At 42.5% G+C, this 21,860-nt stretch overlaps 1 protein-coding gene across 1 annotated transcript in view; it reads right to left on the reverse strand.

Annotated features, from left to right (window-relative positions):
• Nucleotides 1–4,602: 4,602 nt before the first annotated feature.
• The window catches only part of PLA2G4B (phospholipase A2 group IVB), a 29,293-nt gene continuing 12,035 nt past the window's right edge, over nt 4,603–21,860 (reverse strand). Inside the window, exons 8-21 of the mRNA XM_086463628.1 lie at nt 21,366–21,429; nt 20,859–20,986; nt 20,626–20,736; nt 19,534–19,571; nt 18,486–18,621; nt 17,365–17,501; nt 16,879–17,101; nt 16,177–16,294; nt 14,989–15,126; nt 13,681–13,785; nt 12,901–13,086; nt 9,784–9,950; nt 9,010–9,196; nt 4,603–4,847 (exon numbers count right to left, since the gene is read on the reverse strand). Of these exons, the coding sequence (XP_086319754.1) occupies nt 4,603–4,847; nt 9,010–9,196; nt 9,784–9,950; nt 12,901–13,086; nt 13,681–13,785; nt 14,989–15,126; nt 16,177–16,294; nt 16,879–17,101; nt 17,365–17,501; nt 18,486–18,621; nt 19,534–19,571; nt 20,626–20,736; nt 20,859–20,986; nt 21,366–21,429 (1,983 nt within the window). The remainder of the gene's footprint in view (nt 4,848–9,009; nt 9,197–9,783; nt 9,951–12,900; nt 13,087–13,680; nt 13,786–14,988; nt 15,127–16,176; nt 16,295–16,878; nt 17,102–17,364; nt 17,502–18,485; nt 18,622–19,533; nt 19,572–20,625; nt 20,737–20,858; nt 20,987–21,365; nt 21,430–21,860) is intronic.

The following is a 21,860-nucleotide window of genomic DNA, read 5'->3' on the forward strand; positions in this document are numbered from 1 at the left end:
AGGTGATCTAATCATTATATTTTTTTGGCTAGGCCAGCTCTCTCATCTGCTGTACCTCTGCTGGGGCTGCTGCCTGTCCCAAAAAATACAGCAAAGGAAAGTAATGGGCAAGTGGTGCATTTTCCTTTATTGTTGATAATTTTTAACTGCTTTTACAAAAACAAATAAAACCTTTTTTTTTTTTTTAAACTTAGGTATTTTAAACTCAGCATTTAACCGGTAACAGTAAAGTTCATTGAAAGGCAGACTTCTGTACACACTTAGTTCAAATCACCAAGTGGCCAAAAAAAAGCTGTGTCTTGGCTCAGTACAGCTGCCTTCCTTCCCTGCCCTGTGCCATTCCACTGAGGAGGGTTTTACCACAGGAGGTAAGATTGTCTTCCACTTTTTTCCAAGCTCTCAATGCCTTTGTAAATCAGAACGTCCTCTCTCTGATTTTTCCACCCAATCTTGAAGCCAGTAAATGTTCTACAAATTGCTCAGCAGGCATCTAGCACAAGTAGTGCTAATACAACTGGGAAAAAATGTAGTCTTGTGTTTAAGTGCATTAAAGACTTTCACAGGGCTAGTGCTCCTTTGCAATATTTTATTTTTAATGAATATATTATTAAACGGTTAAAAGACACAAGCAAGCAGTTTCTATAAAGAGTAACTAACAGTTATAAGAACAAACTTTTGTTTCCTTTGTGTTTGGCAGCAGATAGCAAGCTCTGTATTTGCGGGTGTTTTCCAGCAAAATGTTCATCTGAGAGCAGTGATCTGGGGTGCATTTCAGATGAGGTTTTGGCACGCAGAAATTTGTCATCAGTGGTTTAGCAAACATAATGCCAGAACAGCAAGGCCTGGCTTATAAGCATGCCATGTGCCTTTTCACATACATCTTTTTATGGTGAGACAGAGAGAGACAGCTTTCTCCTCGCAGTGCCTGCTTTCCTTTTCATGCACTCAGCCATTCGACATCATGTGGCATGAGGCCAGGCAAGACTGGGGACAAGGAACAAACACACGACATTTCAGTGGTCCATTCCTTTAGACTCCACTTACACCCTAAAGGAAACAAGGAGCAGACCTGAGCGCAGGTCATTGATCAGCTGTACGTCACTGCAGCTATGGTCTATAGTTTTGTGGGTTTCGGGCTGTGCAAATTAGCATGCTCTGAACCAGAGCCCAGGCGTGCTTTGGGGCTGTGCATGGGACAGTATGTGCCAGCCACAACCTCTCAACAAGCCACATGGATAAGACTATGCCAGATATGGGTCCCTCCACCCTGCAGAGTTATCCAACAGCCTTTGCCCTCACAAATGCTCTCCAGGTCCTCCTGCCACATCATCAGGCCAGCAACATACTCCCTCAATGTCATGCTACAAAACCAAAAAAACACCCTAAAAAAAAAACACCCCAAAAAAGAACCAACCAAAAAAAAACCCCGCACAAAAAAAAAAAACCACAAAAAAAAAACCAAACAACCCACCCAAAAAACCCAAACAAACACCACTCTGGTGGGCCAATGATACAGCCCTCACATAATTTCAGGCTCTGAAATGCAAAAAAATATTTTAAAAAACTATTGTAGTTTAAGGGCTACACGGGGGCCCAAGGAGATCAAGGGGCACAGGCTTGTCTTGCCTCTGGGCTGCAAGATTAAGCAGCAGTCTCTCTCCCTAATTTCAGTGTTGGCACAACCTTGGGTGACAGTTCTCCTGGCAAAGGGAGAGTCACATCACCTTCCCACCACCTTCCCTACCCACAGCTACCTCCCTCACTCTATAACAGGGTTCAACTGTCCCTCAGAAAAGTTATCCTCCACTGACTGTGGGTTACCTGAAAACCTTGTGGGTTTTTTTTGGCTCTTTCACATTGTAGTGGGCATTTCTGTTCGCATTAGCAGCACTAGGAATGCACTGAACATGCCCCTGTTATCCATCTGTGGAGCATTTAGAGAGACCCGACTTTCTGAGCAGCTGGGCACATGCTGCCAATGTTCACGAGGGTTACAGATCACTCACTGTAGCCCATGAACAAAACAGGGCTATCTTTTTGCAGCAGCAGAGTGTAAAAATTAGGTAGATGAGGTAAACCAGTGTTCCTATTTACAATATGGATGATACATAAATGAAAGGCAATGACGTAACATCATTGGTGGTCTTGTTCCTGATGAATCTGCTGAATCACAGCAGGGGCTGTCCTGAATCACTGTTCCTGAAGGCCAGGTCTTCCAGCTTCAGTTAAAGATTGGGTTAGTGTCAAAAGAAATCTCAGTCTGCTGTGGGGAACACCAGTGACTCTGACTGAACGGAGTCCTTTAACCACTGCAGCAGAAAAGCTGTTGTCGGCTGCTATTACTGGGACTCCCCACAAGCTCTTCAGCTCCCAGCCCGCTCCTCCAGCTCAGTCCTTTGCACCTCCTGTGTAACAGCATAATGCTGGGAGACAGAAGCAACAATTTGACACCTTAATGCAGTGAGGGCATGGAGACTGGCAGCGCGATGGCATCACGCACTCCTGGTCCATCCTTTCTGCTCCCGCCGTCCAGCTGAGGTGAGCAGGGGGTCAAATGACGACTGGCTCTGGGGCCAAGCACTGAAGCCCAGGTGAATCAGGGCACACCAGGCCACGGGACGTGGCAGCATGCAGCCTCTTTGCAGTCATGCTGGAATCATTTTTTTGTTCTGTGTGAGCAGGTTATAGGAAGGGGTTTCTTCACAGGACCAGCCAGAGGAGCACAAAAACAGTGCACAGCCTGTTCATGTGCTTGTGTGTGCCTATACCTGCCCCACAGCATAGCGCACCAAGACGCGCTGCTCTCCTACATGAAGGCAACAGATCCTGCTGGTAGGACTCTCTTCTGATAGCCCCCTGCTGCCAACCTCACCTTTCAACTCAAAATTTTTTTCTTGCAGCCAATATCCAATTAGTTCTTATCTTCTCATGGTCTGAATTCAGTCATATAGTGGCATTCCAGCTGTTAAGATTCCTCAGGTTTTGTATGGTATTCCTTAGGTCATTAAATAAGCATTGTACAAGGAATATAGCTGAGGCTTAGTCATTGCCATTGCTTGCAGCAGAAGAAGCATTTAGCAGATCTAGAGTTCAGGCAATGAAGCCTTTTGTAAATGCTCTCCCGATGCGCTTGAATACTGTCTGTGTATACCAAAAAGGCAGACCCTTGTTTCCTTTTCTTTGTCTAATTTGGTATTTCAAGTAAAACTAATTCTAGATATCAAGTATATTTCCAACACAGAAGAAATGTATAAGATTTTCCTTGGAGGTCCTGATGAATATGCTGTGTTTGGATTAAATAAGCCAGAAGCAGGTCCAAATCCTTCTGTGATAGGAAGCCTGGAAACTTCTCTGACTTCTGTAGAGCTCCGTTTTGTATTGCTCAGCATCCTTCCCTACCATCTTTTTAATATGGTGGAGGGCTATAAAGATGTTCCAAGCTCCTAGTTCAAGGCAAAGTCTCTCTCCAAAGCAGATGAAAGCCAGGCGGCATTTTTCCAAATATTTTCCTCCAGTAAGGAGGTGTGATAAAGAATTTCCTTTTTTTTTATTTGTGCTCTATTGTAGCACCTATTAAAAATACCTTGCCTATGATGTTAGATTGTTACGGGGAAAAATCTTCTGGGTGTGAAAATACAATGGCTATGCACTCTGTTAGTGAGTCATGTTATTCTACTTTCAGTTTACATACGTAAAAAGCACTAGCTTATGTCTCGGTCACGATCATTAAATTACATGTACTTGAGTCTATGGTAATTACTCCTCTCGAGTTTCTGGTATCAAAAGCTTGTTTCAGGCTCTTGACATTTTCATGCATAAAGGCACTACCCGTATAAATCGATATAATCACTCATGCCTTATGCAGAATATTTCTTCCAAGCCAACACTCGAAAGAACCGCACTCGCTCTCTGCAGCTAATGTCCTCTCTCCTTGAAATGTAACTGCCCTCCTCGTGGCAGTCTGGAGCAGCGTTTCTGTGCCAAACTCTTGCAGGGAAATGGAAAAAAGGAATAATTTCTAAATCAACAAGGGGAATCGGCCAGACGGAATGCAATTGTCCACGTTGCAGTTTGGCCGTTGTTCACAGATATATACGACTCTTTGGCCTGACTTCAAAGCTGAACCCACCAATTCAGTGCAAATTCTACCTGCTCAGCCTGTCTGAAAATCCGGACATCACTGAATGCAAATGGCCAGGACTTGGTCTGTAACGAAGCATTGAAAAAGACACCGACAATGGGCTCAGGATTGAGGGGACAGGCGAATATGAAGAATTATCACTATCACCACCACCATATTCTATAACACCAGGGAGAACCTGGAAGGTCTCTGCTAACCAGCACCCTAATTTCTTAACAAGTAACACCAAAGTGTGAGGTTCTTGTTGTCTGAAAACCTGGGGGGAAGGAGACTAAATAAACCCTTTTGAAAGCCAGGAACTTCAACAAGCAAGATGAGAAATGTACAGGTTTCCTTAGTTTCCTGCAAATAATTAACACTGGGACGTGTTGGAATGTGACTGCGGCATGTTATAACGTGACTGTGATGTGTTGTAATGTGACTGTCATAGCCTTCAGCGGGGAACGGTGCAAAAACTCAGCCTAAGGGTATCCAGCTCCAGAGTGGCTGGGGAAATTCCCAGTCCTGATGCTTCTCCTCCGCTCTAATGCACTCCGTATTGCCTGGAGGAGCAGGTCTTTGTTATTGAGGATGTTGTATTTGCTCAGGTTCACGAGTTTGTCAAAATTTTCGGAAGAGTAGATCAGCCTAATGAGGTAATAGGGTGAGCAGTTGTTCTCCAGATTGACTTCCCCTTCTTCCATCTCTGAGAGACAGCGCTTTACCCCTGAAGAGAAAGACAAAAGCCACCACAGTGAGCTGAATCTGGAGCACAAAACACATGGTGTTGGAGGAGACTGATCTACTTGGCAGAACCCGCAGCTAAAAACAGCCTCCAGGAAAGATTGCACACACCCCCAGCTTGAAAGAGCCATTCCTGATCCGCTTTCCCAGCCGTTCCTCTTTCCCCCTCCTGCTAAAGCTCAGACCTGGAAATCCCTCAGCAGGGCTGGCAGGAATTGTTACTTTCCCCCTCATCCTGCCCCTGCAGACAGTCATTCCTGGACAACGTGCCCCTGGGTCCACACCCTTTCCCAAACTTTATAAATCTGACTCCCAGACAAGCCACACACCTGGAACACCTTTCAAAATACATCAGACCTCAATTAGTGGTGATGGGACATATCTGCCAGCTAGAGCAAGCGGACAATCGAGTACAGACAAGGCCTTGTGATGGTAACCATGCAGGATTACCTGTTGTAGAGTGGAGGTGCAGAGGGAAAAAAGCACTCCACATCAGCCTCTCATCCTTCCACTCCTTCAACTCAGCCTCAGGTTAACCCAACCCCTTGATGTCGCCAACATCCATCCTCCTTGCTAGGTCAATCTTTTTGCTTAAAAGGACAGACCTTTTATTACCTCTACCGAGGACTTCACCAGCCTCATGTTTATGCTTCTACAAAATGTTTAGAGTTACATTTTTTATTTTTTTCTCTTTTTTACCCATCTCCTTGCAGTCTGAGCCAAATAAGCCCAAACCACAAATGTATTGTTGGCTGTCAGCAGGGCTACAAACAGACTGCCAAGATATTCCTTATGATGTCCACCAGAACTGCATGAAAAAGACACATGAATTTTCCTTGAGACACAGCAGGTTTTAGTCTAACCTAGTGGTTTCTGGACAGTGTGATCTCCAGGTGCTAGGCACAGGCTGTAACTTGAAGTGCCTGCATTGAAAATGTCCAAGTTTTGCTTCATTGAGCCTCCCAATATTCAGAGAACCATATTATCAGTGCTATCCACACCCAGATACAGCTGCATCTGCCTCAAGCACACAAAAGTACAGTCTATATTGCATTCTAAATGGGCACTTCACAAGCTGAATCTCTTCTCTAGAATTTAAATAGTTAAAAGCAAGAGAAGTAGTAAGTACCCCCATTCCACAAGGTGTCTCTCAGTCATCTAGAAATGAAAAGCTCCACTGTTAAATTCGAAATCCATGCAAGCAGGTTGCCAGGGTCCCTCCTCCCCCAACCACCCACATCAGTTGCTGTCAGCTTGATTGATGAATCACTGGCTGCTCAGAGACGAATTTTCACCTGGAGCACTGAGAAGCTGCAGCAGCTGCTTTGCTCTGCATAATCTCATCCATCTTCTATTCAGAGAGACTCTAAAGCACTCACCTGTTTTACCGGCTAGCCACTCCTCAATGGCTGTATCTCACTGCGCATTGCCATTTGGATCATCTCCAACCTCCACCTGACAAGCCTAGTTCCCTCTACTGGGTATCTCCTCTGTCCACCCATAAAGTTTCTAAATATGATTTTATTGGTGTATCTCTTACTGCAGATATTCTCTGAGCATTGGTGAATATCATAGCAGAAAAGGAGCTTTACTTAACCTGTTCTGCGGCTGTTCATAACCTTTCCCAAATGTTACCTCAGAGACATTTTGCTGTGATCCTAGTACCACAATATCATTTTTGGTAAAGCTGGAAGGAAAGAGAATGCTCTGTGTTGAGCAGTAGCACAGGAGAGCAGAAGTTCCCCATTGCCTGATAACTCAAAAGGTGGTGTGTGAGACACTTCAGGGTTCATTGCTGTAACAGCTCCAGCACAGAGGAAGGTCTCAGGCTAAGGAAGTCACACAGCAGAGGCACCAACAAGATACCACCTGTCTGATTTTTGCAGAGTATCCCACAAGCTGTTGGAAAAAAATAGTCTACACTGTTCTAAATGGTCTCTGCTGCTTCATGCCTGCATTCAAAGACAACACCTGAGGGCAGACACCACTGCCCAGGGCCTGCTGCACCTCCATGCAGAACCAATCCAACTGCCTATGCCCCACAGAAAAGCCATGTCTGTTGTTGAATTCCCCAGACTGTGTTACCCGGGAAACTTAGTGTTATGCTGTCTGTTGATCATGTACACAAGGCTGCCAAACTCACATGCAAAGCTGTTTAGCAAGTACGGGACAAGGCTCTTCTCTGTGAGCTAATACAGGCTTCCCCATGTGTACACCACACACTAACAAAGCTTTTCTGGTTGCTGTTTCTATTCACTGTCTTTTATTAAAGGAAGTAACCTCCTTCTCCCACAATGCTTGTAGCAACACCATATAATGACTAGGCCGAGGTAGGATGATCAGTAACTTTTATACTTCTCACTCTTATGCCAACGAAACATTGCATCCCCTCCACCTCATACTCTTTATTTTTCTGAACATGTTCACAACAGAATTGCTTGTGCCTGTTCCTTCTGCTCTGACTCTTGGGCCACAAACATCACTCTTGTTATTGCTGGAGAGACTTGCTAATTCTCTCCATCTAGATGGAGGTTGGCACAAAGGCATGAGAGTACGGGAGAACCAACAAGTGCTCAGCCTGCTTGCTTACTTTTAGGTCTTAAATTGATAGGGGGAAGGTGAGGGAAGAAGCAGTTGGCAGATCATAGAATCATAGAATCATTTTGGTTGGAAAAGACCTTTAAGATCATCAGACCCAACCATTATCCTAACACTGCCAAGCCCACCACTAAACCACGTCCCTAAGCACCACATCTACACATCTTCTGAACACCTCCAGGGATGGTGACTCGACCACTTCCCTGAGCAGCCTGTTCCAACACCTAATCACTCTTTCAGTAAAGAAATTTTTCCTAATATCCAATCTAAATCTCACCTGGCACAGCTTGAGTCCATTACCTCTTGTCCTGTCATTAGTTTCTTGGGAGAAGAGACTCACCCCCACCTCACTACAACCTCCTTTCAGGTAGTTGTAGAGAGCAGTAAGGTCTCCCCTCAGCATCCTCTTCTCCAGACTAAACAACCCCAGTTCCCTCAGCCGCTCCTCACAAGACCTGTTCTCCAGACCCTTCACCAGCTTCATTGCCCTTCTCTGGACACGCTCCAGAACCTCAATGTCTTTCTTGTGGTGAGGGGCCCAAAACTGCACACAGTATTAGAGGTGTGGCCTCACCAGTGCTGAGTACAGGGGCACGATCACCTCCCTACTCCTGCTGGCCACACTATTTCTGATACAGGCCAGGATGCTGTTGGCCTTCTTGGCCACCTGGGTACACCGCTGGCTCATGTTCAGCCGGCTGCCGACCAGCACCCCCAGGTCCTTTTCTGTCGGGCAGCTTTCCAGCCACTCATCCCCAAGCCTGTAACATTGGGTGGGGTTGTTGTGACCGAAGTGCAGGACCCGGCACTTGGCCTTGTTAAACCTCATAGCATTGGCCTCAGCCCATTGATCCAGCCTGTCCAGATCCCTCTGCAGAGACTTCCTACCCTCAAGCAGATCAACACTCCCACCCAATTTAGTGTCATTGGACTCTTCTAGATCAAGGAGGAATTCTGGCCCTACCTTTTCCCCACCTTACCATTGTAAGTGCTGCCTTCTCCAGTATGCCTTGCACTGTGAGTTGTGGCTTAAAGCCTTGTTCTGTCCTGTGTCTTACTAAACATCACTGAGTCAGCTGTGGTTTGTTAAACTGCCTCTTGAGCAGTACATGGAGGTTAATCAGTAGAGGCATGGACCTGTCTCAGCTACCTCTGTCACATCACGGTTTACTGGATGAAAGATACAGTTCCACCTTGTATATGGGGAACATAAACCCATTTTTGGTGAGGTTAACATGTCTAGGTTAACAGGAAAAGAGTTGACACCTCCTTCTTCTCTGCCATGGTGGAAACTCAGGTACTTTCTTGCTGAATGCAGTAACCTAAACCTGGCCTGACAGATGAGTGGGCATGCTCATTCATAGCCCAATGGAAGAGGCAAATATATGTGTATGACCATGATGGGCAGGAGACAGGATGGTCTCACTCAAACAAAGGCCGTGCCCTCACTTAAAATTATTGCCACAAAGGACAAATAAGATCCATGCTGTGGAAAGACAAATGGCCCGAACTCAACTAGAAAGCATAGTTTTGTTGACTGAACTTACCAGGCTCCTTGAATTCCTTAAAGGTGTCATTTACCAGGGGGAAATGGATTACTATGGGTGCTCTGAGGTCCTCCGCATCTGAAAACACGTAACATTCCTTTGGGTTCTTCTCTTCTTCTTTACTTAGCTCCACTTTGGGGAATGGGATTTTTTGTATCTTGCAATATTTGTATGTCATCTGTAATTGCTTTGGACACAGAATGTTATAGTCTTAAAGCTAACACCAAGACAAGAATCAGGTTTACTGAGGTATCATAGAAATACTATGGCAACATAATTCAGTCCCTAGAATCACTCCGCAATGAATGTGTAGTCCAAAGTAGCCACAGTATAACCCTACTTTCTGCCACCATTCACCGTAAGTCAGAAGATGCTTGTTATCACCCTACAATGTTTTTTACAGCTAGAGGGAGTGACCGAAAGCCACACTTAGAATTTGTCATGAGGACAGACCAGGAGAGGTCAAGGTCATGTCTCCAATAACCAATTGTTACTGCAATTCCCTGAGGATCCTAGGAAGTGTATGCTGCAATCCACTACAGAGAAGAAAGCCTAACAGTTTTTATAGTTCTGGTCTTGAAGGAAGTTTCTTTCCTCCTCCAGGGTATGGTGACTGGTTTGCTCTTGGGTATAACAAGATATGGGAGAAGTAGAGCATTAGATCTAGACTCTTGAGGAGATCAAGACTTAAGACAGTCACTTAGTTAAAAGTTTTAGTAACACAAGAAGAGTTTTACCAGGGCTGCAAGGAGTAAAGCATGTTAATCTTCTCACCTTGAATACATCCCCCAAACCATAATCAAGTGAGATAATGACATCTACATTCCTCTCTGGCTTGAAAAGTGCTGCACTACTGGTGTTGATGAAATAGCCAACATCTATGAGGCAAAGGTATTTCTGCAGTGGTGTCAGATTGTTAGGGAAAGCGTCCAGCACAGTGTCTGAAAAACATTTTGAATATAGTTAGTGGTGTATGATAGGAAATGAGGAGTCAGTAATTCTGTCTGTACTACATGTTAAGGACAGCCCCTTGGTTGCCCTCAAGACCAGGCTCACCTCCCTCCATAACATGAGCCCACAAACATGGCCTCAGGAGCACACCCTCCAAACTGCACGTCTGGGCACATCTGGCCTGTTACCACACTCCCCCAGGCACACTCATAAAGCCTGGCCATTAGGCAGCCACGCAGGTGAGACACAGACTCCACTGGCCTCGCAGCTGCTCTGGGGAGTGATTTTTCACAGAATACAGACTTTAGTCGATTTTTTTTCCCCCTAAGAACTGGGAAAAATGCAAACAACAAAAACAGTTTCACAGTGTAGCAACAAATCTAACAAAATGCAGTACATCACTGCACTTCTGCACTGCTCTTTTTTTGCTTTCGCATTCTCCAGACTAGACTCCTCTCCCAAGATAAAAAATCTGACTCCAACCTGCTTTCAGTGATCTCATATAAATTATCTTAGCCATGCTGCAAAAAAATACCACATCATGCACACGGCATCCCCTACCAACAGCTTAAAATATTGTTTGAATTAATTAAACCTCACAGTAATGTCAAAAGGGGATTATACCAACAGGCAAATTGAGATCTAAAGCCAGTTTCTGATAGCTAGACTCTAATTTCTCTGCTAGCAACCACACCAGCCTGCCCTTTAGACAGTAAGTCCACTATTGTTCCCCTGGTACCATTCCTAGTCCCATGGAATAAGAAACATTTTGCCATGGTTTTAAATATCAAAATAGTGGTTTAAGAGTGTTCCTCAAGTTCACAAAATGAGGTAGCAAAGCCCAGAGCAGACTCCTTGAGCCTTAAATAATTTGTGCTTAGGTATTTTAAGAAACTGTGGATCACAGAAATACTGCAGGTAAGTTCCAGCACTTCATGTCTTTCAATCTCTCTGCCTCCTTGGCCTGATCCTGTAGTGTTGATTTAAACCATACAGAATAACTCTAGCTTGTTCCATAGCCTGGAATGTTTGACAGCAGCTTGAAGTAATAACTCATATTTTTTCCATTCCCTCACTGTCAGGTCTTTACAAAATTATTTGCTTATTTTAGCATTCATGGCTGCTGGGAATTCACAGGTTCTGCTGTAATGAGAGACATTCGCTTGCAGTCCCTCACAGAAGAAACAGAGCATACTTTTTATTTGGCTTGGTGAATCTTTCTAGCTGAAATTCCATTACCCCCATTTTCTTGTCACAGAGATGGAACTGTGCAGCATTTATTCATGGCTGGATACATAAATCAGAAGTAAGCATTTCCTTGGGAGATTCTCTCCTTCCATCCCACACCCAAAAAGGAACTTTAAAGAAGTCCTGCCTCACTAATTCCCTTGAAAGCATGAACCTTACTGTAAAAGCATTACACTAATTCCAGGCTATGAGTTCTCAAATTTCTGACCGTGAAAATGAGGCTATGGCATTTAAAGTCTCATTTTAATGTGTCAGATAACCTGAGCTGCAGAGAAGACTTTAAAAGAAAGCTATATTCTGGGTACTTCAGCTACCATGAGGCTATCATTTCTGCTCACAGAGTTGGCATCTCCTCTTGCTCCTAGAGATGGACCCATACCTGATTTTAACTTGGTCTCATGCAGTCATCCCAAAGAAGATACAAAATCTGCTGATTTTTCCTACTCTAGACTTTCAGTTTCTTTTCCCACTCCAGACTTCATGCTTTCCACTTACTTTACTTTATTTACAGAATATCTACCCTGAGGTAGTCTTTAGCATCCCTCTATGCTCTCTTCTTCCAAATCCTCCTTGAAATCTGCTCCTACCCATTTGCCTTTACAAAATTGCTTCAGTAAATGAAAGGAAAATGAGGGGTTTTTAACATTTACTGACTGACAATTTTATCCTCCATCCACCTTCTTAAGATATTTGCTTGCTCCTTCTCTCACCCACCCTTCTTACACTACTTGTTTTCTCCTTCTCTCACTTGTTTTCTTAGAGCAGGCTCTTTTAGCACATGGACTTTTTGCCTGCTGAACATTTAGAAAACAGTTAGCACACTGTGGTGCCTGCCTTAATCCACAAAAAAACTCCACCATCTCTTACTATTGTCAGCAAACCACATAGCAATAGCAGCCAGGGACAAAATGTGTTGTAGCTTGCATGAAACAGGGGAGAGAAAAGACAATGTGCCAAAGAGAAGGGCCCAGAGAAGGCAGAGAACATGTGTTTTCTTGCTGAAGCTAGATGGACCTTAATAATGTGGGGTCCTCCCACACCTACTTGCTCATGGAATAAATGAGGACACTGGGATTACAGGAAGGCTTGTGATGCACAAAACCTCAGCACAATCACCTTGCTACTGTCTCACAGATTGTTTCATAGATTTTGAGGTAAAACTATTATGATTGTTTACTTCTCCTGCCTGCAGAGCACAGCCACAGAAAATTGCTGTTCAATTTACACATCAAGTCTACATATTCTGTTTGTTTAACGTATACAGCCTAAATCTATGTGGCTTTAACTTTCTGTTGTTGGATCTTTGTGGTTGCAGCCAATCCTTTCCTTCATCTGATCCACATAATAACCTGCCATTTTATGCTTCTGGTGTTACCTTTGTTTCTTGACCTCGAAAGATTCTACCCTTTCTGAATCTTTTGACTTCTGTACCTATGCAGAGTGACAAAATTCCTGTAGAAGAGCATGCTTTGACACAAATTACATGTATCTTCAGGAGGTGAAAAGGTGGCCATGGACTAGTTCATTTCAACCTATTACCCTAAAGAAACAGGCACCATGAACATAGTTCCATCTCAGCAGATTTCCAAACCCTGAGAAAATATCTCTAAACGTGAGATTTCCAAAGACTAAAAAAAAAAAAAAATCTGAGATGTTACCTGCACACTGCAGCTAACTCTTTGTTGCAGTTACCTTTCCATTCAACAAATTTTTTCTGATGTATATAATCCTTATGAAATTCTAAGCCTCTCAGGAAGTTATGAGACTTTCCCAGTAGTGGACGCTTGGTCATAATGTCCTGAAAAATTTCATACAACTTCCCTGACAAACAAGACGGAGGCTCGATGGTACTGACATCATCCTCAGGGGAACGTTTTTCTGAAATAGAAAAGAAACTGTGAGAAAATACATCAGCAATCTGTTATGCCGGGCACCTTTACTGGCTAGCTGCCCTTGCTGTCTTCCTGTGAGTCCCCCCGCTCCCTGTTTCTTGCAGTCTGCTTGAAAACATATGCACATGACCAAACCCATTTAAACAAAGAGATACTTCGTTTTGTTTAAAGCAAGCACAGCTTTTGTCTTTTACTCTTTCAAATGACACACTGGCTTTGTACTTTTGCCTACAAGTAAAAGCCACCCTTCTCTAACCCATTTGCGGTTGTGGAGGAGTCATGAGCAAATTTTAAATGAAAAACATTTGTAACCAGCATGAAGTGTGCCTCTGGGTTAAAATTACAAAATAAAATAAAATAAAATAAAATAAAATAAAATACAGTATCACATAGTGATCATTCTGATACAGGTGAAAATCATGCTGGAAGATCCACAGTGAGACAACACAATGTGCAGCAGTTTAGGTATAACATATGAAAGATTATTCACAAACAGTAGCAATAGTGTATCTTTCTTAATCTTCTCCTGAATAGGAAGCACTGTCTCGTCCAAAACAAACACTGATTTTGAAACTCTTACCTATATCTACCATATCTTTGGCCCATCGTTCCCAGAATTCATTTGAATTTGAGGACCAGTACAAGCCATCCAGCAAATTCCTAGTAAAGATGTTTGTCCAAAGACCTGCAAGTCAAATCACATGGGAAAAATATTGCATCACCACAGGTTGACCACTGACTGTTACACTACATACTATTGGCCCACGTGAACTGACCCTGTCATGACACAGCTTAAGCAGTAGGTCTCATGGAGTTCAAACATAATGCTCTCCAATGCTCTTTCTCGAGAGATAACTACACACATACCATTCACTGTACAGTACAGAGTAACAAAATAAGAGGTATCAGTCACCCAAATGACATTTTAGAGTGTTTACTGTGTACTTGTGAAAGAAAGCAGGCTTTGAAAGCATAGTGAAACCATATTAGCATAAGGCCCTTCTTTAAACCGATTTATTCTTTAAACTGATCTAAGACCCATTATTTCCTTTCAGACATGTTTTGTTTCTGTGGAGTTAACCAGTCCAGGATCAAAACAGAATTGTCTCCATGTGTGAGCCTGCTTTTGGAAAAGAAAGAACTATCATTTGTCATTAAGCCCCATGCCAGGTACTCACACAAGGAACAAATTCAATCCCTAGCAGACTTCAAACTGAAAGAAATACAATTTTTGTCTCCACTGGATCCTTGGTTTTGGTTTCAAAAGCTGAAATTCTGACAAGGATTTAAAATCTGCCTGGGGCAGATGGATTCCTCTGACCATCTGCTTTTCCCCCTTTCTTCTCCTTTAGAGGCAGAACATCCAGTCAAAGCAGTGGTTGGAGGTTAAAAGGGCTTCCTTCATCCTTATGGGCATGGAAGATTAGTGACACCATTCTCAACCCACAAAGCTCAGACGGTTCTCACCTTTGTGGGTTGTTCTATATCAGTTATATTTTATTTTCAGCTCCTTCCAATTCTTCCCCAGCAACATGTTGTCTAGAAATATAGTTGATGAAGTTGAAGAGTTGATGAAGTTGAAGAGTTGATGACTGATCAGGGAAGAAAGGCTTATCATTTCCTCAACTTACCTTCTCCACCTTCTTATTTGGTTCAGAAAATGGGAAGGGGAACCATGCTGCTATTTTCCCAAATTTGGCCAGGTTAAAAGGGAGGACAGAAGGAAAGAAGCTTTACAAGAGCAGAAGTGTACAAAAGGGGTGAAAAGCCCATTGAATCAAGACCTAGAGCAGACCTGCTGGCAAGGAATGTTTTACACAGACCAGTGGCTAGCTAGTACCATGTTTTCTACCATGTTGTGATTAACTATATTGCACTGCTAGGTCACCTTCCAAATAGCAGATCCGAGATTCTGGCAGCTTCTTCACTCGCCTTCCCATGAAGAACTCACTGTCAAAATATTCTGAACGAATGGAGGCTCCATATTTTGGTATGGCCACCTCGTAAGGAGAGAACTCGGCCCACTCTACAAAAGAATTAACACATGGCATGTTTACTGTAATAAAAATAAGAAAACAAAATGTTGCCTTGTGGATAAAGCTATCCACAAGCTCCACAGCACTCACTTGTCTCAGCAGCTCTTTACTATCAGTAGCTTTGTATTGCAAACTACACTGTCTAGTTCCATACAAACTGAGAGACGATTTGCATACAAAAGGAACTAGCTTTTTCACCTCAGAAGGAGTCTAATGTTAGCTTCAAAAGCTTAGATATATATTTCTATATAAAGATTCTGGGATCCTGCTTGCCTCCCTAAATCAAGAGCATCAAATCTACAATATACGAGTGTGATCCAACCTGTAAAGAATGACTGGCATGAAACCTCTACTAACCCAAACCTGTCGGTCTACACGATATAACAAGGCAGCCTGAAGACATAACAGCTCCATACTAGAAAGCATCATAGTGTGGACATGGCCATGCAGTTTCCTGACTCAGGCTGTCCTGTACAGATATTGCATAGAACAGTAGCTATAAACCTAACCAAACATAAGTACTAACTGTTTTTTCCTTCCAGATGCTCATTTTAATACCTTTTGTTGAATGTAGCCTAGACTGTGTCCATTGAAAGGCTGTTATATCACACACATCTAGCAATATACTCCACTCCATTTTCACACCTTTATCAGTGTAGTATTTAGGGAAGTGACAATTACATTTCACAGCACCTCTACAAACTAAGGAACCATCAAAGCCATTTTACAGGTGTGGAACTGAGGCAGAAAAAGATCACGTGATTTGCCCACACACACTCACAATGTCTGCGGCAAAATCTGGGCACTTCAGCCCAGATCTTCAGAAATGCCCTCTTTGTGCTTGAGGGTGTTATCCAGCAGATCTGCTCTTTCTAATCAACACCCAGCAGTTTGCAAAAAAGACAAACATTTTATTAAAAGATGAATACTGAGTCAGGGCAAGCAACAGATGCATTCCCCTTTTATTCTCCACGCGCACCCTCCCTCCAAATTCTCTTTAGTCCCTACTCAGAGTCATAAGAAACTCTAGGAGGACTTACCTCTAAATTTGAAAGTACTGAACTTTTCCTCTTTCACGTTGAGGACTGCATAGAAAGGCAATGGATTTTGTCCATGCTCCAATGCCTTGCGCTGGTCTGTGAGTTTGTACTTTCTTGGCTAACCAGAGACAAAAAAAATCACAATAAACCTCTGCAAGACCATAAGGCAAAAACACTGATACAATCTACCTGAGTACGGATAGATAATGAATGTCTTTCAACCCAGAGGAATCTGTGAGTCACATTTTTATGAGACCTCTTCCTTCATGTTCCTGCACTTTCCTTCCTGGTTGCCTTTTTGTTACCTAGTAACCTCTTCATTAATATCCAAGTGTTCCCTGCATCCCACAGATCTTTACTGAGGCTGAGACCAATGTTCACACGAGGACAGATTACTTTAGCTCTCAAGTGTCCAACAAGAAACAGACTTTAAAAGACCTGACTTTTCAGGGTGGATTGCTCAGTTCTTTCTGAAAATTTGCCTACTGAAGTCACTAGCTGTTGGGCAACTTAGTATGGAGGCACCATTAGCTATCCTGGAAAACCCTGGCTACAAGATCTTCTGTCATTGTTTACAAACCACACTAGGATGCCTCAGTGACTTTGGATTTTTTCCACACATTACATCATGCCCTCCAAGAGTAAAGTTCTAAAGAAAATAAATGGATGTTTCCCAAATGCGTGGCAAAGCCATGTACATACCCGTTCGTGTAAGAACATTTCCTGGACAAGAGACCACAGAGTTGTAAAAGATGACACATGTCCTGCTTTTGCCCTTTCAGTGAGTTCCTTGTGATAATACTTCAGAAGCTCTATAGACATAAGGTTGAGCTTGCATTTTGTCACTTGCTCTTTTACTGTCTTAAGTGGCCCCTCCAGAGATTTCTGTGACCAGTCGGCATGCTCATACAGGTCTGCTAGGGTCCTAAAGAACAGAAATGTGAGAAAATCATCCATTTATTTGGATGGGTTTGGAAAATGACTGTATTTACCCAACGACTTCCGTCAAAGAAGAGAATGAGCAAGCCTAAACTGAAGTTACAATCGACGGCCAACAATACTATCTTTACCAGGGAATTGTGTTCGCTTGTTAACAACATAAGACTTTGAAAAAGATGCATCTCTCTCACTGCGTGGAAATGTAGCATCAGAGTCATTCCAAATAGAAATCTCATTTTCTATACACACCATGTCGAGCCAGAAGCTCCGGTGAGATAGGTAACACAGTCCAACAGATTTAGCTTCTGAAGAGCTAAGAGGTGTCCGAACATAGCTGACATTGCTCTGAGGCCTCCACCTGTTGCCATAACAGCTATTACCGGAACCTGTTCAAAACATAAGTATTATCTTCAAAAAAAGTTACTCACTTGCCTGCTTGGAAAAGTCTAATTACAATTCTTATCATTTCCTCAGGAGACTTCACTGGAGGACAATGAAATTAAACCAACTTTCAGCCAGACTTTACCAGTACCTTCTTTAAATTAACCTCTAGATATCAGTGGGTTCTCTTAACCCCAAAGCTTGGATGAGTTTGAAAATGCAGTGATTTTAACTTTCCTTCTTCCCCTTGCTCTTTATAATTGGAATTGCAGGTAATGATATGATTTTATTATAAATAGCAAAAATTGCAATAAATGTAGTTAAGAATGGATTCAAGGAAGTCCTGAACAGGGTTCAGAAAAAATACATTAAGCAAAAAAATGATTCTTTGGACAGCATCCATTCAACAAATATAATTCCAGCAAGAAAAATAAATGTTCACTTAAAAATTCACCCTGGATCCTGGCAACAAAACATGCTTCAGCTGGACCTTGTTATAAAATATTCTTTCTCCACTCTAAGGAATTTCAATTTCTTGTGTGAAAAGTGTTCTGAAAATTAAAAAAATCAGTAAGTCTAAAGAAGGGACATTACAATGATTTCATTAATATCTATGTGAGATGAACTTCCAACACTCCTGTTTTCCTACTTGGTTTGGGTTGCCTGGCTAGGCTGTGTCTAACACAATGTACCAATGCCTCATATCTTGCTGACCCACTGCATCACGCTGTTGGAAACTCTGGCTTTGAAGAGTGGTATATTATGTCCTTGGGAATTTGACCCATTGAAAAGAATGGAGGCCTGAATAGCTGAGCTGAAATTTTAGATGAGTAGGGGGTATGCCACACTGACAACTTCTGTTCTGCTGCCATTCAAATCCATGTGTTTGTTTGTCATCAGCATGCAAAAACTACTAGAAATTTTGTGGGGTTTGTGCCAACCCTAATTCAATAGACCCACACCCCAGGCTTGGATTCCAACTCACAGACCTCCTGTCCATGTAGATCTCTTTCCAGATGAAGAACCTTTTTCAAGGCATTGGCAACCACTCTCTTCCTTTTTTGCAAGAATTCCTGCTCTTCTTGGCACAGATCATACCCTAAGCGCACATCTAGCTTTTCTGTGCTGAAACATAAATAAATCCAGATACACAGGACTGGTGTTTAAAAAGGATATGGACCTGTTTTCAGCAACTGCAGTCTACTAAATATCATATAAAATCTTGATTCACTGTTCAGATTTAGAGACAGAAATGCAGCTTCCAGTTTCAAAGAAATCAAATGCTTTGCTTCTACACGGTTGCTTTATTTTCTGATGTTTCAGTGGTTTATTGCCAGCTAAGGATAGCAAAGACAAAAAAAGAAAGGCTTCTTTGTGACTTTCAGTTGCTTTGTAAGCTGAATCCTTTCTGTTTCTGTTTCATACCATTTCTGAGCAAAGGGTGACTTGAACCTAACAAGGTCTTTCATAGAGATTTGTCCCACAGATTTCTACAGAAACGGTAAAATGAAAAAAGATATTCAAATAGTTTTGATTTATTTGTTGCCTGTCTCATTATTTTACAGTGTAACACTTCATCTTCCCTAGTTTGTGCTTCTTTCTATTGGTATCACCAGAGCCACAAACCTATTTTCTTAAGAATACCTGTGTGGTTTGAGAAATGTATGGACTCTGGATGTTTTGCTTATTTCAAATTCCCTTTTCCCTCTGCCTTCTTCCTGCTTCTGTGTCCGTTTTGAAGAAGCCTCCAATCTCAGTCTTTGGTTCTTTGACGCAAAGGACACTCAGTGACTAAGTTCCTCACTGTTCGAAATTCTCATAATTTTTTTTTTGTTGTTTGCGTCTTGCTGTGACTCTTTTGCCCCAAGGACATTTAACTTTGATCCGTTGTGGTGACTCTTTAATGGTGACTTAACCATTGTTATATTTTGCCCCTAGTCTTGTGCATTCCTTGTATCTAAATAAAGGATACTCTGCTCTAGGATTCACAGTTCAAAGAACAATAAAACATTTACAGAAAAAACTCAGTCTTCTTACCAATCATTTAATTGGAGGTACAACTGCAGCGGCACATTCTGTAAACAAAGAAATGACAGCAGGGACATGAATGACCGGGAAAAAGAAGTTTTGAAATCCAGATTTTCAGTGCCTCCTGGAATGCCTCACCACTACCACCCTGCACACAGGTTTTTGGAAAACTGTACCAGAAGAGAGAAGGTACACAACTAAACACCAAACGTATTCTACAGAGAATCAAAAGAGGCAGGGGGAGTCAAAGTGGCCAGATGAACAGGCTGTGAAATTTCTTCCTTACTGTGAATATACCTCCATGAACTGTTCTAACCCAGTAGCAGTATCACATTGCCATCCTCCTATTCTTGAGGATGAAGTACAGCAGCCAGATAAAGACAGTGATAGAAGAGGAAATACAAGTCACCATATCCTTCCAAAAACCTACTGGACGTAAAACAGAGCCCAAACAGAGGGGTGGGGAATCACTAGTGTCAAAGCAGGCATTCATTCTCCCTTCTCTTTACAGGAAAGGCTGCTGAGAAATCCTTCTTCTCCTATTTTTGCCTCTCATTTGCTGCAAGGTCTGGGAAAGGATGTCTGACTATTGTTAACAGATCCATCTGGCCACACAGTAGCATTACTACTGCTTTCAAAGCAACTTGGAGTTGTATTTCTCCACCAGCTACCATCATGACTGTAAGCATAGAAGAATGTGGCAGAACTGTTGTCAGAGGGTAAGATTCAACTCATCTAACTCTAGCCATGTAAAATTTAGGTATATAGACTAGCTAGCCACCTGGGCTTGATAAAGAGCAGTGGGGCACCCCAAAGTCTTCTAGGGGTATGAGTATTCCCCTTTAACTGTGTAAGAAGACCAGATGTTAGTCTGAAATGCACCTAAAACTGGCCAGGATGAATTCCCAGTTACTGATTTTATTGACAGAAAATTGATATTTCTCTGAGAAAACAAGCCTTTTTCACAGAAAACTTGTATTTGCACAAAATTCTCACTCAGACTTACCAGTTGGGTTTTTTTTTTTTTTAAATGTTATGGTATTAAATACTGAGGGTTACTCTATTCTCTCGAAAAGATTGTAGAAATGGTGAAGTACTTACATGTCTTACAGGGAGGGTTACTTTCACTTTATGTCCAACAGGGAGAAATTTCAGTGGTACTGTTAAGGTGTCACTTAAATTGCTATTGTCATCTTCCTTATCAGAAACTTTCTAAAGAGAACAAAAAACATCGGTTTTATTCACAGAATAGAAACAATCCAGTTCTTTACTCTTTTGATGACACTGGAAATAAGCAAGCAGTGTGAACAGTGGTATTGTATAGTGCCCATTACCTGCAGCCTGACTTTCAGAACCGGCTCCCAAGCCTTCACACAATGGAAGTAGAAAGTATCTGTGTCCTCTGTAGTTTTCTGTGTTCCCTCATGAGATGCAGACACCATAAGCACAAGATTTTTACCCTCTAGTGAAAACAGAATTGGTTAGAGAATAATACCACTGTTCAGTCAAACAGCTAAAAAGTTGGCAAACTTTCTGCTGGAGTCATTCTCTGGTAACTCCTCCGGAGGTGGTAACTCCTCCATAAGCTGCCACACCGGCAAGTCTCCTATAGCACAGGAACTGGTACTCCTGCCTTTACCCCATAGCTTGGAGTGCTCCCAGAGTCGGCACTCTCTCATACTTCCACAAGCAAAGTTTACTGTCTCCAAATTTGTTGGCTTCAAGGAAAAGACACAGAGATCAGCATTATTGTCTTTAGAACATTCTTAGTCATCTGGGTCTGAATAACTATGATAGGGTTGATTTGGTCACATCCTTGCTTCACAGAGAAATTGGCATACCTTGCAAATATTTCCTGCTTTCATTAATGTTCACTTGCACTTCCAAGCAGCAAACCTCACGGGACTGTAAAAGACAGGAGTGGAAAAGTGTGAAGACAGCAAATAATGAAACATCACACAGACAGCCACTAATATAGAGTCAACTACACCGGTCTCAGTGCTGAAAGCAATCCATCTGCACAAGAGTAAATTCAGAGCTCATTATCCCAGGACAGTAGCTCAGCTACATTGCTCCAAAACTAGCTTGTCCATACAGCGGTGCATTGTCAGAGGTTATACCCACTCAAGTTCCCAAAATCGGGAAACTCTGTACAACACACTGTTGCCCAAACAGCTACACATATATCTGATAGTTATTTAGGAAGGGTGGGGGAAAACACCTGATGATGAGTTTCTGTGTATTGTGGCAGTGATTAGTCTACAAGGCATCTTCTTGCTTGTCCTGAGGTAGGGAGATCATGGATTTATTCCACCCTACCCTCCACCTGAGTCATT

This window comes from Leptosomus discolor, chromosome 3 (assembly GCF_034619465.1).
Source record: "Leptosomus discolor isolate bLepDis1 chromosome 3, bLepDis1.hap2, whole genome shotgun sequence".
NCBI classification, from domain to species: domain Eukaryota; kingdom Metazoa; phylum Chordata; class Aves; order Leptosomiformes; family Leptosomidae; genus Leptosomus; species Leptosomus discolor.